We start from the raw sequence: 18,444 nt of genomic DNA, 5'->3' as shown, positions 1-18,444 counted from the left end.
TATACTTTCTTTATTCACTAAATAAGTTTTTAAAGCAAAGCATGTTTTGAATGTTGTTTGTTTTATTATATATGCTAATCAGATGCTGTTTCTTATGAAATAAACAAACAAAACCCTATTTTCTCCTCATCCCTTTTTATTGAACCATGTTAGCATGGATCTTGCAAACACAGTAGGGGTTGTTTAAAAACACGCATAAAACTAGATTTATTTCTTTTTTCCCTGGTTGAAAGTATTTATACATCGGTATTGAGCTGCACAGTCATGTGACATGTCTAGGCTGAATGTCAGATTTTTTTTTCTTAAAATTGGTGTTTATTTTTGTTAAACATGGTTGTTTCCTTGTCTCTCTTTACTGTTGTTTACTTGAAAGGCAGATTATGCTATAGTGTTAGTAGGAACAGCTGTGCTTCATTTAATCAGGTGGATTGTTAGGTGAATTGGTCAAAGCTGGATTCAGTTTCTGTATCTGATTAGGATTGCTTTCTATCTGCAGAACAGCTTGCTGTTCTATTACAGCAAATGTAAAACATCTGGATATGGTCCTGGATGAAATCATGATTAGTTAAAAAGTTTCTTACAGAAAGCCTTTGACTACATCAGATTTCTGATTTAACTTCTGTATTTGGAGACTATGCAGTGATCTGTGTCTTAAAATTGGTTTAATAATTACATTTGGACTCAGTGAATTAAGTCTTTGAGGAACTAATGCAACAAAACTACATTTCTTTTCAAATTTGTTATCTATTTTGGAGAAAACTTTTTTCTTTTTTTCTTTTATGTGGAGTCAGAAATTTGTTCTTTTTAATCTATGTAACTCCTACTTAAACCCTAGAAAGTCCCCTTAAAAAGGCACTGGTCTGCAAGTAGGCATTACAAGAGCAGAAAAGCCACTTTTTCTGTAATTCTGAATGTAACAAAGCTTTGTAAGAAACATGGTAACTCACTCTGCTAAAAGCATCATGAACAGGGAAGATTCTACTTCCAGGGAATACAGGAAGCTACTAGATATCAGCAAGAATGTGAACAGAGTACTATAGTATTAAGAGCAGAGTTTTACTGCAAGCCTAATTCTGTTTTCGAATTGGTGACAGAATTCCTGTCAAATTTGTTTGCTGAGGATCAAGGTTTATATGTTAGTTTAATCTTCCATAGCAAACAGGATTGTTTGACACTAGAATTCTTTACGGAGGTATAAATTATTATACTTGTCAAAGCTACCTGGGCTATTTAAAAATTGTATGTACCAATTCATTTTTCAAAAGTCATAAAATATAATAGAACTGTCTCATTTTAAGTAGAGGCATAGAAGAAACAATTGCCTAATGTTATATTTGCATTTCTTAAATTAATTCCTTGAATAAAAATAAATTATTTTGAAAGTGGATTATTTTTTTTGCCTAAGAATATACTTCTTTTGTTTTATCTAGTAACATTGATTCTGAGAAATGGATAACAGCATTTGTCAAGTTTATGAAGATGAAATCCAGTCACTGGAAGAAGAAATTAAGCTATTGGCTGAAAAGTATGAAGATAGCGAACAAGAATCCACCTTTTTTTCTGATGAGGAGATATTAATGTCAATGTACGCTTCTTTTCACATGTTGGATTAATGCTGTTTCTCAGTCAAAATTGCTTAGGATAAGCTTTTGCCTCTGTTAGGACTTTCCTTATGTTATTACAGTGTTGATCTTGCTTAGGACATGGGCTATATATGGTAAAAGATTACAAATAATAAGCAGTTGATCTTTTTTACTGCCTTCTGTTGGCAATTTGTGTGTTTTTAGGATTTTGTGTTGTTTGTTTGCTTTTTGTTTTTTAAGGCAGTTGTAGGGGCCAGAGCATGATATTGGGTACGTTACTGTGTGGGCCCTGCAAAGTTGTTGACTGTAAAGGCCATGTTTTCCATTATGCACTGTGAAACAGCTCAGTGCGCTTTTTTTTTCTTAAGTAAAAGATGGGGATTAGGTACATGTACAGGTGTGACTAGTTATATGCTAAAAAGTGCCATGTTAGGCCTTTTTATTTGCATTATTTAACTGATATTCTATAGTAGATATGTCATTTAGATGAGTAAAGGCATCACATAATTTTTATTGCATGTTCCTCGAAATGGATACTTGCATCTCAAGACTTATAATAAAGGCTGTGTCTACCTGTGTCATGGTTTAACCACAGCTGGCAACTAAGCACCATGCAGCTGCTTGCTCGCTCCCCCCCCTGCCCCACAGTGGGATGGGGAAGAGAATCAAAAGGGTAAAAGTGAGAAAACTCATGGGTTGAGATAAAGACAGTTGAATAGGTAAAGCAAAAGCCACGTATGCAAGCAAAGCAAAACAAGGAATTAATTCACCACTTCTCATTGGCAGGCAGGAGTTCAGCCATCTCCAGGAAAGCAGGGCTCCATCATGTATAATGGTTACTTGGGAAGACAAACAGCATCGCTCTGAATGTCCCCCCTTCCTTCTTCCCCCACCTTTATATGCTGAGCATGACATCTTGTGATATGGGATATCCCTTTGGTCAGTTGGGGTCAGCTGTCCTGGCTGTGTCCCCTACCAAATTCTTGTGCCCCCCCCCAGCCTGCTCACTGGTGGGGTGGGGTGGGGTGAGAAGCAGAAAAGGCCTTGACTCTGTGTAAGCACTGCTCAGCAGTAACAAAAACATCCCTGTGTTATCAACACTGTTTTCACCACAAATCCAAAACATAGCCCCATGCTAGCTACTGTGAAGAAAATTAACTCTACCCCAGCCAAAACCAGCACAACCTGGCAGTGAACATAAAGTGTTTATGTAAGTTAGAATAGTTTACTGTTCCTAGTAATGTGATCCAACTGAAATTTGACTCATTGAAAACTGATCTTGGTCTGAAAACCATCAGATCAAGTTACAAATGCCTTTAATGGTATTGCTGTACTGATGTGACAAAAAGTGTTCTTATATCTGGGTCTTCTGCCATTTTGATTTTATATTTTTTTTTCTTTTCCAACTCTAGAAAATCATTCCAAAGAGAATCTGAGGGACATGAATCTTTATCAGACCTGATAGCTCAACTTGAAAGTCTAGAAACAGATCTCTCATTTTTAAAGGAATTTACTGGTATTCAGTTCACAAGTCATTTCAAGAAAACAGTGGAAAAAAGTAAGCATTTTTGTGCCCTTTACTGGTGCTATACTGAGCATACTGTTTCAATTCATTACATTTGCAAATGCATGTTGTAATTCTACTTTCAATGCTAGCAGAAAGACAATTATTTTGAAATACAATAGAACTTTATTGACAAAATAGTTTCTGAGTAAATGTAGTACTTTGCATAGTGGGAAAGTGAGAGACTACTGTGAGCAACTTTGCTTTTTTTTTTTTAATCATGTTTAACTTTATTTATATGATGGATGGTATCAGTTGGTACTTTAAATATGACTAATGGAAGAAATGCAATAATTGTTGAATAGATTTATAATCAAGTATTTTGTTAACTTTATTTTATAACAGCTACAAACAGAACAGTGCGGAAGCACAGATTATCAGGGAATTGCTATTCCCTGTCTTTTCAGTTGGAATTCCAGCTTCTTGAAATGCAGGTAAGGATCAATGTATGTTTAAAAAAAAAAAACCACAAAAACAAAAAAACCAAAAAAAACACCAAAAAACCCCCACAACAACCAAGAAAACAAACAAAACTTCAAATGGACAAATGTCAATACTTGCTTTTCCAGCTGAAACCTTCAACTGGCATTTTGTCATTTTGATTCCTTGAGTCTCCTTAATCTAAGCCTCAGTGGGTTGTTTTCACTGTATAGCAGCTGGACTCAACTTTTGTATTCCATGCACATCCAAGTAAAATAGTTCTGAAGGTCAGGTTCAACATTCAGTCACAAAATTCTTATCATAGAATCATTTAGGTTGGAAAAGACCTTTAAGATCATTGAGTCCAACCCTTAACCTAACACTGCCAAGTCCTTATCACCCTTCCTTCCCAAAACATGCATGCTGCAGGATGCTCTCGCAGACTAACACTGAAGTAAAGCCCTGAACAGCACTAGATTTCCACTGACTCTGCCAAGTACTTGCTGGGGCCTCATCCTGAGCCCATGTGGCTTTCATACCACAGCTGTCTTTGAGCTCCCCCACAACATGTCCCCCTATAGTCAGATATCTTGTTCTGGCGACTGGAAAATTCCAAACTTTACCTCTCTTGAGGAAACTGAGGAAAAGCTAAACTACTACAAACTTGAACAATTGTGGTGTGGTTTGTTTTTGTTGTTTTTTGGGGTTTTTTTTGCTTTGGTTATATTTCTATTTGCTTGGCTAGTGTGACTAGCTATTACATCATAGGACTGCACAGAAGTTACACTAATGAGCACAGAGTTTTTGCAAGGAAGCTCTTTCATAAGAATCGATTCTTAGCACAGAATTCAAAATGATAAGCAGTGGAAAACAGCTGCTACCCCAATTTGTAATATTATTTTTGACATCAGGAAATTTCCTTCTCAAGAAAACTTGATTTTCAGCTCAGCTTTAAAGGTATTTTTTAAATTGCATGTGATGGGACCTGATAGTATTAAAAACTGCCTTGCTATGTAAAGACGTCCTTCCTAATCTTAAGAAAAGCCATATTAGATAGTCACATGTGGATTGCATAATTTGAAACTGCAGGAGTTCAGCTGAATGTGGTTATTCTGCAACTTAAGTCCATGCATGACTTGAAACTTGTGGTCCTAGAGATACCATTTTACCATTTGCTTGTATAAAACTGCATTTAGCTTTGAGCATGGAAATAGCCTGCATCAATCATGCGGCTTGGTTAGATGAATGTTTATTTCTTACCTGTGTGCTCCTGCAGAATGATGACGTCTTTTAGTGTCAATGGAGCTCAGATGAGTAACTGGATGTTAAGTTTATTTATAGCTGTATTGGTGATGCTTAAATCTAGTGCACCACTAGATGGCAGCACTTGTCTATGTAATGCCTAAAACTTTTACTACTTCAGCGCAGATGACATGCACTGGAGTAAGAGATACGTAGAATACCAAGTGTATGTATTTTAAAAAAAAAAAACTTCAGTTGAAAAAATATAATTTTGTGTTAATTTTTGGCATGAATTAATTTTTTTTTAAATAAAAGTACATGGCACCTGTAACTTGCAATTTAATATGCAATGCAGATGATGTATCGATTTACCTTAAGTTAACAAACTTTGAATTGCCAACAATTGAGTTGTCGACATGTTGTGGAAAATGGCAATTTAGTTAAGCAGACAGCAATGAAGAGTACAGTTTTTAATTGTGCCATAAGATACAGGTTTTGTTTTTTATTTTTGGTGTCACATACCCAAGTCAAGAAGTATACTTACTGTTTCAAACACAGACTAGTTTCTGTTCCTTTACTCAGTTTTTGTGATTGTATATGAACTTGAATGTTATTAAAGGTTTTGTATTTATTTAAATGTTTTAGCTGTTGTACAAATCATAATGTAATGGTTTGGTTAGAGTTGTAAAGTACAACCGTTGTGTACAGTTCTGTATTTCCATTTTGTAGAACTGTTTAAATCTATTTGATTTTGAGAGACTTTAGTAGTTCAAAAATTCAAGCTTAAGGATTGTATTTTTAAGATGTACAGTTTTTTAATTTATATGACTAAAAAAATTGTTCTATTTGTAATGAAAAAACATATCACATGATTAGGTTGTTAACAATTCCATTCAGACATTTTACCTAGTTCTAGTTACTGTTTCTGTGGTGTAAAAGTAGTGGCATGTTATCTTGGTTTTGCCACAGACTTCATACACTGTGCAGGTCATCCTGCAGTGAAGTCAGTAGGTCCTCTGTGGATGCAGGAGTCTGCCTCCATAGCTCTCGGGAAAGTTGTGACCAGGCTAGACTAAGACCTGCAAACTTAGCTTTAACTTTTTTATGCCTTCGGCTTCTTGTGTATAAAAATGGAGAAGCCTGTTTTCTAAGTTATGTCCTTAATGGTTGTATTCAAAATAACCTGTACTGAGATTAGCGTGGGCAAGATAGTATAAAGTTGCAACTAGTTTCACCCATCTCGAGAAATAAAAGATGACAACTGTTTTTGGGGGGAAATGCTTAGCAGGTAACACATTGGTATGCAGCAGAAGATAAAGAATAATTTTTTTCACACCGTTAACTCTAGCTATTTAATCTAGTAGGTAAGTTACAATACAGTTAATTCAGCTCCACAGTACCTTAAATCCAATCTGTTAATACTCAGTAACAAATTGTTCTTGTAATTATCTCTAATTTGATCTTAAAACAAATTGTTAAATGTCATTCATGTTGAAAGCTGTATTCCAGGATACAGTTGTACAAAGAAGGATAGGCAGATCTGACTTCGCTCTGACTGGCTTTGAATGGTTGAGATTATGTCTATAGTACTGTAGTATTGGTCACCCACTGCCTGACATATTCTATGTCTTAGCTGGTTCTTTAGTTTTGCCACAGTGTTAGATTAGCATATAGTTTTTATTCCCAAGCTGACTAGTGTTTTGCATGCTTTGAGTGCAAGCAAAGATGCTCCCGTCTGTTCACCATTGTGCATAGGTGGATGCTTACAAAGGTCAAACTGTGGATGAAGAAAACAGGTTAATGCAAAAGCATTGTTTATTTATTTTCCCCTCTTACTGTCCTCAGGTGTTAGGAGAGGACGTGCACAATTAGCTTGAAAATCTGCCAAAACAAGTCTAAACCTCTTGAGAAAGCAATCATCCAAATAAGAGTTGCTTTCTTCTCAAGAGCTTTCCTTTTAAATCTTTTTATTTGACCCCAAGATGGCACCTTGGCAAATGTTAGTAACCTGCTAATTGGAAAATCACTTTCTTTAGAAGGTAGCATGTTAGCTTGTGACTACTAGCAGCTTCTCTACAACTCCATGCACATGTTGAACCTTTTGCTCTAAATTTAGAATGATTTTTCCTGATGTTACTTACTCAGTTCACTAAACTTTGTAGTGTCTTGCTTTGCTTTTTCCATCTTTAGTGATGGCAGTGTTAGCAGTACTTCTGTCCAACCAGTGCTAGGTATTGGTGTGATATGCTTGCATTTGACTCCAGCTTGTCTGTTTAGTTTTCTCTGTATTGCCATTCCCATTTGCTTGTAGTGACTGGGTATAAGAAAAATAAAGTACAAAGCCTTCAGTATAAAATGAAGCATTTGCTGTGTCTTCAAGCCATGACTTTAAGCTTTTTCTTTCACTGTTATCTAACCTATTACTCTGGTATGTTCAAGAATGCGTATAAAAAGGAATTAAGTTTTGTGGCTTAATTTCTACTATATGAACTTCTTTTTTTTTTTTAAATATGTTGTTAGATATTTTAATTTGAAAACATTTTATTATCATGCACATATCCCTGAGTAACAGTTGTTATTGTAAAAAGGGACAAAAATTTGAGGAAAAACTAAAGGCTTTAAAATAAAACGAAACAAGGAGGGTGTGGTTTTTGTTTTTTTTAAATGTAGGTAGCACTATTATGGTTTTCAGATGTAACAAGGAACCTCTGATTTATAAGTATTTCTTTATACATATGTATTCTCTATGCTGACAAGTTCAGGTATTATTCTAAAAGTGGTGTTGTATGGATAATACTGATACTGTTGAAATAAAAGAAAATGTCCATGCATGTAAGCTGTAGTTTAAAAAATGCTATTTTAAGTATTGTAGTACTTAGCAGCATTTGCATATATTTTTGTCTATTTCATATGCAAATAGATAATTTTTTTTTCTCCTTGATGGAGAAATTTCTAAAATATTGCATTGTTACTTCTCCAATCTAGAACAAAGAGAAGGTGTCTGCTGTTGTTACTGATCTCAGGATTATAATGGAATCTGGAGAAGATTCAGATATGAGCAAGTTTGTGTCAAGGTAAGGTGGAGTTGTTTGTTTAAGGAAAGTTAACAAATTGTATGGGATATCTGATACTAAATGCAATACTGAGTTTTCATGTAAATTGCTGGCAGTCAGTTTCTTTGTTTGGTAATGTACAACCTAAACATTTCTGATCCCTTGTCTGTATCCTTCTGGAGAGACGATGAAATGCATATAATTTTTAAGGCCTGAAAGAACCATTACAAATTCATGTTAAACAGAAACAATTTTTGGATTATAATGTGTTTTAACTGTTTGAAATTGTTTTGTTCAGAGCAAGATATAACAAGGTAATCTCAGCTATTGCATTTTAATTTATGTGATCAACACGTTAACTGTTACTCAGATGTGTGAGTTGCAGATGTGCGATGTGGGTGAGTAATGGCTGAAGTGTACATCCAGAACCCCTCTCCAGTACTTGCCTGTTTCTAATTCTCTGTTCACCATTCCATTTCTCTTCTTTGCATCAGGATTTCTTTCACTGATATTTTAAAACCAATAGAATATAGTTTAAAAACCTGGAATAGTGTATTTGTGCAATGGCTTAAGAAAACGTATGTACTAAAGCTTAAGCATATGACTGAATGCTACTTTTTAATTATTTTCTGGAGGATGTCAACTTGTGGTACACAGGATGAATAATGATCAAATTATTTGTCTGTGGTATTCGACTGTGAAATGTGCTAGAAAACTATTCTGAGAACATACCTATTATTTATTATTGGGTTGTTGACTTAATCCTGTTCTTTAAGTGATTTCTTTTGTTTTATATTATTTTTTAGACTTGGGGAGGGAGAGGGAAGGCAAATGGATGGATAAAAAGAAAGGTCTATTGAGTTACCTCAGGCTTCATTAATCTATACTGAAAGCTGAATTTTTCATTTAGAGGCTCTGGAATTTCCATACAAATCTACTAAAGCTAGTGGTATAACTGAGAATAGTAGTTAACTGCTCTCAAGAAGCAGAATTTAGAAGAGGGAATTACCCTGTTTTTTTCATGAGTGTTCTCTGACAGCAGAAGTGTCTTGGAACTTGATAGTCATACTGGAAAGGAATGTGTTGAAGTAGTGGCAGACTTTAGTTCATCCTGGCTTGAGCACTGCGGTCTTGTCCCTGTCTCTTCACTACCCTGGTCCTTTTCCACATTACACTAGTATTCATAAGTAAACATAAGTTTTCAAGAATGATATAAGATGAATTAAGGCTTTGCTGTCAATAAAGCAAGCAGTTCTTTCTCCTTAGCCTCTATTTGCACGTACCATCTGTTGTCCTTTTGTCAGTGTATATACTCTTGAAACCACATGGCAAATAGGATCAACGTAGTCATTTGGTTGAAAAAGTAAGGGGGGGTGGAGGGGAACCCAACCTTGTGTGTTGTTTCCCCCCCCCCCTTCAATTTCATTTTTTTTCTATTTGACTTGTCCTGTAATGTCACAGTGTTTGTTGCAGATCTAAGGCAGTAAATATGTGGCCAGAGTGGGGCTGATGTTGACAATGTCTGTTTTGACAGCAACCCACTGGTAGATTGACTTAGTCTGATTATGTGATCTCCCTTTATGGCTTGTTTTCTCAATCCCTTTGTTAAGCTAGTGCTTGTTTCTTACTCGAAGTTCTAATTCCCTCTTTTCATGTCCAGTTTCAGGCTTTTCCCAACTAGCCCTTTATTCTTCAGTCCACCAGCTGCTCTTAGAATCTTGATTCCTACCTCTTCTCTCCCTTTCCCTCCATTTTGACCAGCTAAATCTGGTCTCCCTCCGTATTGTTCATTCTTTTCAGCCTCCCTACCAGTTTCTGTTTCCTTCTTTTGCGTCCTTGGCCCAGTCTTGCCAAATTCATTGTCTAGCTCTGTTCTGTTTTTTCTACTGGCCCAGATTTTTTCCTCCTCAGCTTTCTAATTTTTTTGGCTTCATTTTTCATAATGCATGACAGAAAAGGGTCTTTAAGAGTACCAGAATTAAAAACTTGGCATTCAGCTGTAATTCCCAACCCCATCCTGCTTTGGAAGAGAATAGGGGAATGCTAGAACACTTGAGCAACATGTTTTTAAAAGAAGCAAAATTCAGCAGTCTATTTTCAAGCAGGTACTGCTGCAATGTATAATACCTATTTTTAAAAGATGTACCATTCCTTAAATATGTTGTGATAATAAAATATGTATGCAAATGGAATCACAATATTTAGTCTTCTATTTGGGGATTTTACTTGAGTCCCTTTTGCACCAGTTATCACTTATGTTATACTTTATTAATGTGGAAGACCACAATATCTATGAAAAATCTTGTTGTCAGTCTTTTTTTCTTTATTTTGACTTGATATCCCATTAATTGTTGGGTTAGTTAACTATTGCATGGATTACTTAGTCAAATAGGAGTCTTTAGACAGTTTGAAAACTGCTCCTACTTTTTACTAACTAGTTAGAATTTATAAGTCAGAGTGAAGGATTTAGGAAATGTCTACATTATATTAAACACTATATAGGCGAGGTATCTTGGAAATGAGGGCAAGCGTGAATTCTTCCCACAGCTGTAAGAGTCATTCTTTGGTTTTATTTGCTAATGCAAGAAGTCTTGGATACTGCAGTGAGTTAAAATAGATTTCCTCTCTTAAGATAACTAAAGGAGCCTTAAATACTTTTACAACAGTTACGTTTCTTATATACTTTTGTGTTTTGTTGATGTTATTTTGTAAAAGTGAAATGGTGCTTGGATGAAGGGCATGGGATTTTAACCTGATACAGAGTTACTCTCTGCCTGAATATGCTTTTTGCTGGTTTTGGATGACTTCTCTGTTACATGGATGTTGGCTTTGGAGATGGGTGTTTTCTGCTCTTAGTGGGTTTTTTGTTTTGTTTTTGTTTTAAAATCCGGTGACGTTTTGTAATGATAAATTCTTCCCCCTCCCAAAAAGAGGCTTAAATTTTAACATGCACTTTCTTAGTACCTTGTTATTTTATACCAAGTTTTCTTGGTATTTTAGTGTTTGTTGTAGTTGGCTTCAGCATTAGGAATTAGGCTAACTTAGGCTAATTAGGAGTTGTTGTTTATGGGTGGTTTAAGTGCTATGAGACAGTTAAATGGTGCTCTTACGCGGTCTCTTTCTCCCTTGCCGAGACAAAAAAGCATGTATATTGCATACATTCATGCCAATACAGATTTTCCCCCTTTCTAAACACTGAGTCCAGTTTTCTATCTTAAATTTTGCCAATGCTGTATCTGTACATGAGAGAAGTATATAGTCAGATACAGTTTTTAGACTAACTTTTACATTTGAAACTGGTTATTTGAATGCGTAGCCAAAACTATCTCTTTCTGTTTGGTGACCTAGCCTTGAAAATTTTCATCTGCTATATCTCCTAAAGATGAGTCTAAGAGGAAAAAAAACCCCAAACAAACTAAAGACATAATGCTGAAACAAGGTCGCAAGGCCTGTGATAGTCCTTTAAATTGCATAAAAGTGGATACTTGTCAAAATTGCCAAGTTTTTTAAAAAGAATTCTAAGTATGTAGTTTTGTAACAAAGTTTTGTGTTGCACTCCTCCATGTATGTAGATTTAAAAAGCATATTGCAGTATGTGTGGAAGCATGTCCACTAGACAGTGAGATGTGAGCAGTCATTAGTAAGTCCTGATTTTTACTATAGTATGTGTAGATTTTTATATGTACAATTGTGAGTTGTGGTTAAAAAAAGCTTTCCAGAACATAAAGCTAGTCAGCTATTGTAAAACAGTATGTGTCTATGTCCTTCCAGGGACTCAATTTGCCTGTGCTGCCAGTGGTTTTTTTCATCTTGGCTTGATTTTGTTGGCAGCTGTGACTGCTGTGGTAACTTCCTTTAATGATGCTGTTCTTTCCAGGCTAGGATAAAACTTGTTTGGCTTTTCTTTTGTATTTTCAATATCTGAATGAACTTCATGTATTTTTTCCAGTTTATGTTTGTGTAACATGTTAAGGGTTGCTGTTCCTGTGTATTAAATAGGGCTGGATCCAAGGCACAGTTCTCCCTTGAATGGCTGACATGACTTGGTAACACACTGTTGCAACCATTCTGTTAACAGCCTCAAGTTTCTGCTCTCAGCTGTTCTGAAAATTCAAAAAGAATAGCTAATCTCAAATGGAAAGGATGTTAAAAGTAAAAATTACATGTACAAATTAGATCTTCTGTAACTTTATGAAATATTCCCAAATGTAAGTCAGGTATCTTCCTCAGTCAGGTTTTGTAAACTTGTAAAATCCTATATTAGTAATTGAAATAAGTCTTTGTATTTTCAAAACAGTGCTTAACAGGTATGTTTTGACAATGGCTAATAGTCTGTTTTATTTGACTGTGACTTCACATCAACTATGACATGAAGCTGTTCACCCTTATGATTAAGAATCATGTTGCTTCAGGTATTCTGACACTTAGCTTTTGTGGAATTTTGCATTCTTTGCATTCTTGCCACATTTCTTTAGTAAAAACTGCATGACCTTTACAAGCGTTTTTCCTCCCCCCCCCCCGACAATGCTGGATGGATGGTTAGTTATTTGGCAGTTTGTCATCTTATATGGTCTCCTTTCCTTTCTCTATCCTCATCCTTACATTACTAGAAATTTGAAGAATAAATATTTTTTTCTGTTGTGTTTTTCTTAAAACGACCCCCCCAAGACAAACTCCCCCCCCCGCCCCCAACCAGCTCCCCACCTATTTTCTCTAATCTGTCTTTAATACAATTATCCCTCGTAACAGTGGATTGACTGTCTATTTCCTCTTCTGATTAGAGCTGATAAGCTGTATATATGCTTTAATGGTTGCCATCACTGTGGTGGTAACGATAAAGAGGGTAAGGTCTGTTCAGTTCCTGATTTCTACAAACTCTCTACTGTGATGGCACCTATCTTAAGTGAATAGATCTCTTAATTCAAATGGTTCTGATGCTAATTGTTCTAAGGCAGATTTTTGCATGTTACTGATTTCAAGTACCTTGGTTTCCTTTCTTCTACTGTTGCCTGCCTTCCTGGGTTGTCTCAGGGTGAAAGTAATGGTGTACTTCTACTAAAAATGTTCTGCATGTATACCTTGTAGTTGACATACAAACTAACACAGTTTTGCTAGGAGGACAACATAGTAAATGTACAATGAAAGTAACTTTAGTGCCAGTTACTGAAGTAGAAAGGTGTATCACTTATTTTTGCTAGCAGATTTCTTCTGTAAATCAAATTTTGTGACATAACAGAATGTACCAGCCCCAGTGTTTGATGCGTTGCAACCTCTTACATGCAAAATCATTACTAACTTGTAGACTGATGAAAAATAAGTGAGATCCCTCAGTCCAAGTTAGTGCGCTGTGTTACTTGTCAGTGTCAGTTTGATGTTTTTTCTATCCTATTCCATAGGAGTAATCATCTCTGCATATCAAGAGCAGCTTTTATTTTCAAAACTGTGTGTATTTTTCCCCATCTGCAAGAATGGATAATTAGTCAGCCATGTAGCTTTCCTTGATTCTGTACTTTATGCAGTGTTTGGAACTCCTTTGGAAATTACTTCAGCAGTAATTTCATATCTATTTTTCAAAATGTTTGTTGTTTCTTTGGGAGTGGAAGCTTCTGTTTGATTCTTTAGATACTGTGAATGTTTAATTTTGAAATTAAATTGAAGGTTAACTGATTTAACCTTTGTGTGTGTGAAACAAGTACATGTAGGAAATAAACTTCCTGATGTTCTAAGTGCAAAATCTGTTTATATTTCTTCTATGTGTTGCTTGTATTTTTAACTTGACTTTAGCATCGAAGTCCTCGAATTGTAATCTCTTGGGTTTAACTGGCACTGTATATTGTTGCCTCTGTTAACTATTGTCAGTGGAAATGGAAAAATCTTATACGAAGCATGGAATCATTGTACATAAACATTTTCACTTAAGGCTGTTCAAATACTGTGAAACTGGCAAAGCCAAAAATATAGGAACTTTTTCTTTGTTTCTCTTATGCTTTGTCTCTTGTATTGAAAATTCCTCAGAAATGCCAGAAAATAAAATGACTGCTGCTGATCTTTCTGTTTTCAGAGAGACTATGGATGAAAAACTAGTATTTGCAATAATATTGCAATCAAATTATTTCCTTGCCAGAATAGCACCAATATGTTAGTCTCATGATACAGGCTGTAAGATTTACTGAACCCATACTGGCTAAGTGCAAGTCCAGCAAAGATGTCTCTGCACTGCTCTTTGCAGAACATGAGGTTCCAAGACAATTTATTAGTGCAAGTGTAGGATCATTTGTATGAATGAAGCCATAACGTATCCAAGTACAGCTGAAATGCTAAATCATGAGGGAGCCCAAAACTGCAGAAGTACTGAGGGCTGTTCTGCTAGAATCAGCTTGGCTCTATCCAGGCTTAATAATTTTTGCTTACAATGGGCTTGGCACTAAGGTCTCTGCACTCCACTTCTCAGTTACATATTTATTGATATGTCTTTCCCCCATCCTGCCCAACTGCCTAATTAGTGAGAATGTCACCATCTTCCTTGACAGCTGATAAATCAAGTTTTAAGTGTATATCAAAAGTTTTGGTTTAGATGCCATGTATGATCTAATGAACAGGCCTTCTTACTTACTGAAGTTTCAGGGTTAATCTTGAAAAGCTGAATGTTCTGCAGGGCAGGCAACTTGGGAAGAGTACAGGGATCTTGTTAGGTCATGCAGAGAGAAAATTAGAAAGGCAAAAGCTCAGCTAGAACTCAATCTGGCCACTGTTGTAAGAGACAACAAAAAATGTTTTTACAAATATGTTAACAAAAAGAGAGCCAAGGAGAATATCTGTCCTTTATTGGATGCAGAGAGGAACATTGCCACCAAAGATGAGGAAAGGGCTGAGGTACTTAATGCCGCCTTTGCCTCAGTCTCTTTAATAGTGAGACCAGTTATCCTCAGAGTACTCAGCTCCCTGAGCTGGAAGGCAAGGATGAAGAGTAGAATATACCCCCCTTAATCCAGGATGAAGCAGTTAATGACCTACGCCACCTAGGCACTCACAAGTCTATGGAACCAGATGGGATCCATCCAAGAGTACTGAGGGAACTGGCGGAGGTCCTTGCCAAGCCACTCTCCATCATTTATCAGCAATCCTGGTCAACAGCAGAGGTCCCAGACAGCTGGAGGCTTGCCAGTGTGACTCCCATTTACAAGAAGGGTCGGAGGGAGGATCCAGGGAACTACAGGCCTGTCAGCCTGACCTCGGTACCGGGGAAGATTATGGAACAGTTCGTCTTGAGTGCGCTCACATGGCATGTGCAGGATAACCAGGGGATCAGGCCTAGTCAGCATGGGTTTATGAAATGCAGGTCCTGCTTGACCAACCTGATCTCCTTCTATGACCAGGTGACCCGCCTAGTGGATGAGGGAAAGGCTGTGGATGTTATCTTCCTCGACTTCAGCAAGGCATTTGACACTGTCTCTCATGGCATAATCCTTGAGAAGCTGGCATCTCATGGCTTAGACAAGTGTACTCTGGGTAAAAAACTGGCTGGATGGACGAGCCCAGAGAGTTGTGGTGAACAGAGTTAAATCCAGTTGGTGGCCGGTCACAAGTAGTGTTCCCCAGGGCTCGGTTTTGGGGCCAGTTCTGTTTAATATCTTTATCAATGATCTGGATGAGGGGATCAAGTGCACCCTCAGAAGTTTGCAGATGACACCAAGCTGGGAGGTAGTGTTGATCTGCTTGAGGGTAGGAAGGCTCTCCAGAGAGATCTGGACAGGCTGGATTGATGGGCCAAGGCCAATTGTATGAGGTTGAACAAGGCCAAGTGCCAGGTCCTGTGCTTGGGTCACAACAACCCCATGCAGCACTACAGGCTTGGGGAAGAGTGGCTGGAAAGCTGCCTGGCAGAAAAAGACCTGGGGGTGCTGGTTGACAGGTGGCTGAATATGAGCCAGCAGTGTGCCTGGGTGGCCAAGGCCAACGGCATCCTGGCCTGTATCAGAAACAATGTGGCCAGCAGGAGCAGGGAAGTGATTGTCCCCCTGTATTTGGCACTGGTGAGGCTGCACCTCGAGTACTGTGTTCAGTTTTGGGCCCCTCACTACAGGAAAGACATTGAGGTGCTGGAGCGTGTCTAGAGAAGGGCAACGAAGCTGGTGAGGGGCCTGGAGCACATGTCTTCTGAGGAGCAGCTGAGGGAGCTGGGGCTGTTTAGTCTGGAGAAGAGGAGGCTGAGGGGAGACCTTGTCGCTCTCTACAGCTACCTGAAAGGAGGTTGTGGTAAGGTGGGTGCTGGTCTCTTCTATCAAGTAACTTGTGATAGGATGAGAGGAAATGGCCTCAAGTTGTGGCAGGGGAGGTTTAGATTGGATATTAGGAAAAATTTCTTTACTGAAAGGGTTGTAAGGCATTGGGACAGGCTGCCCAGGGAAGTGGTGGTGTCACCATCCCGGAGGTGTTCAAAAAACACGTAGACAAGGCACTTCAAGGCATGCCTTAGTGGGCACGGTGGTGTTGGGTTGACGATTGGACACGATGATCTTAAAGGTCTTTTCCAACCTAAATGATTCTATGATTCTATGTGGGCAGAAGCAGATAACATGTCATGTAAAGATTTAGTTGAAGAGAACAAAGATCTCGGTAATATTCAAAGCTTAGTGATGCAATTTGGTTTTGTAGGTTCAAGTTTTACTATGCAACATCTTGGAATTTATTTAGAAAATGAGTATTAGATGAACAAGCATAAAGTCAAACTAAGATTTTACAGGCGACTACTTTGTCAAGGTACCACATTTTACATTTAAGACTAACTATTGGTCCTTGCCTTCCTGAGGAGTTGAAAACACTGGTTTATAAATAAATTCTTCAATTTTTTTCAATATCTACACTACAGCTTTTTTCCTGTTGTGATAATTTTTTGGGGGGTGATTTCTGGCTTCAAATTTGAACAACACTAATCACAAATTCTTTAAGGAAATAGCGCACGTTTTAGGCTATAGAATTGGTACGTCTGACTAGTACTGTTTGTGTTAATATATTTTTCTTTTCTAGTACTGAAGAACATGGAAATCTCTTAAGATTTTTCAGAAGCCTTTCATCTTATGCTGAGTGGTATGAACATCGTAGATGCACCTTCCTACATTTCAAGGTAGTGTCTATCAAGCCTTTATATATCAGTACTATATTTAGTTCTTTAAGTGGTTCATTAAGACAGAGAAATGGAGGTCAAACTAGCACTCTTTAGTGAAGTATGGGAATCCTAATTTTTTATGTTGTGGAGAAGAGAGTATTAGCTAAAGATTTTTGTGTTGTGTTCAAGGGGCAATGCCCTTGCTTGGTATTTGTCTTGATTTTTACCATGCTATTGCTGTGTTCCTCTTACATGGGGGGAAATAAGAAAATCTGTGCCTTTCTGTGGGGCAGTAAGACAGTTTTTCATCGATATTACATTTCATTTTGGAAAAAAAAAAGGGTAAAAGAAGAAATTAAAGGAAAATAACATTTGTAGTCTTTGGCATTTAAATGTTAGTTCTGAAGGGACTGGATCTGTCTCTCTTGAAAATGTGGCAGCATGTGTTTGGGCGACAGCACTTTCAGTTCTGAAGTGTTTTACTTGAATGGGAAACAAACTGTTCTCACTCTTAACTGGAACATAGTATTTGAACTTTTAAATTACCATTATTTGGCTTGTTTGCTTTGTCTTTGTACTGGCTTTAAGATAAACAACTAATCCTTGGAGTAAAAATACTGCAGTCTTACAAATACAGAATGTCTTATATGATGCTTAATGTTGGAGGAAGATGTTTAGCTGCTTAACTGTGTGTGGGTTTTTTAGTTCAGTTTTATTTAGCTCAAGCATTTACTGTCATTAAAGTTGGCACCATCTTTGCTTTTCAGCTGTAGTGTGAAGTGGGAACTGTTTTGTTTCCTACTTTTTGAAACTTTTAGGCCTTTCTGAGTTCTGTGCTAGATTAATCAATTTCTATTATCAACCAGATTAAAGAAAAAGTGCTAATTTCTGATAATGTTAAAAAAAAAATATCAAAACCTGTCCTCAGCTGAGTAATAAACTGATGTTGTTTAATCCTGCTGGTTGTTGTATAAGGACTTTTCTTTAATCCTTCCATAAAGAAGGTAGAGCACCAAGGGCTTTATGGCTTTGTGGTGTAGGGTTTTTTGATTGGTTTTTTTTCCAACTTCACTTGATGCCTTCTGATCCTTAGATCAGCCTCATGACAGCAGTCACTGTGATTTCTGGGACAGTGATTCAGTGAACTGTTGTAAATATTTCTCATTTTAAAATTCAGTACAAAAATGAAAAAATAGAAAGGAGGTAGTTCTGGAGATTATTTTAAAATTGTGTGTATCTTTTGTGTGCAATTATAAAAAGTACTTGTTGAGACATTGAGTATAAACAATGAAGGGATATATTTATTGCTAAAAGATGTGTGAAAATATGTTCACTGAAGACATATATTACAAGTTTGTTGATATTACAAATATCCTTTCTAAAGGTATTTTTCTTTCCATGGACAAAGATGCTGTTGAGAAAGGCAAACCAATTTGGGAGAATATTTATCACGTATGATTCACTATGTGCTTAGGA

General features: G+C 37.0%; 1 protein-coding gene across 3 annotated transcripts in view; it reads left to right on the top strand.

Annotated features, from left to right (window-relative positions):
• Positions 1 to 18,444, top strand: part of CENPP (centromere protein P) — a 165,706-nt gene that overhangs the window by 1,302 nt on the left and 145,960 nt on the right. For all 3 annotated transcript variants that reach the window (XM_052779034.1, XM_052779033.1, XM_052779032.1), the window contains 5 exons: positions 1,431 to 1,585; positions 2,996 to 3,141; positions 3,493 to 3,581; positions 7,795 to 7,883; positions 16,890 to 16,986. In XM_052779034.1, the coding sequence (XP_052634994.1) occupies positions 1,449 to 1,585; positions 2,996 to 3,141; positions 3,493 to 3,581; positions 7,795 to 7,883; positions 16,890 to 16,986 (558 nt within the window). In that variant the 5' untranslated portion in view covers positions 1,431 to 1,448. The remainder of the gene's footprint in view (positions 1 to 1,430; positions 1,586 to 2,995; positions 3,142 to 3,492; positions 3,582 to 7,794; positions 7,884 to 16,889; positions 16,987 to 18,444) is intronic.

Source organism: Harpia harpyja, chromosome Z (assembly GCF_026419915.1).
Source record: "Harpia harpyja isolate bHarHar1 chromosome Z, bHarHar1 primary haplotype, whole genome shotgun sequence".
In the NCBI taxonomy this organism is placed as follows: domain Eukaryota; kingdom Metazoa; phylum Chordata; class Aves; order Accipitriformes; family Accipitridae; genus Harpia; species Harpia harpyja.
This window is presented reverse-complemented; position numbering and strand designations above follow the sequence as displayed.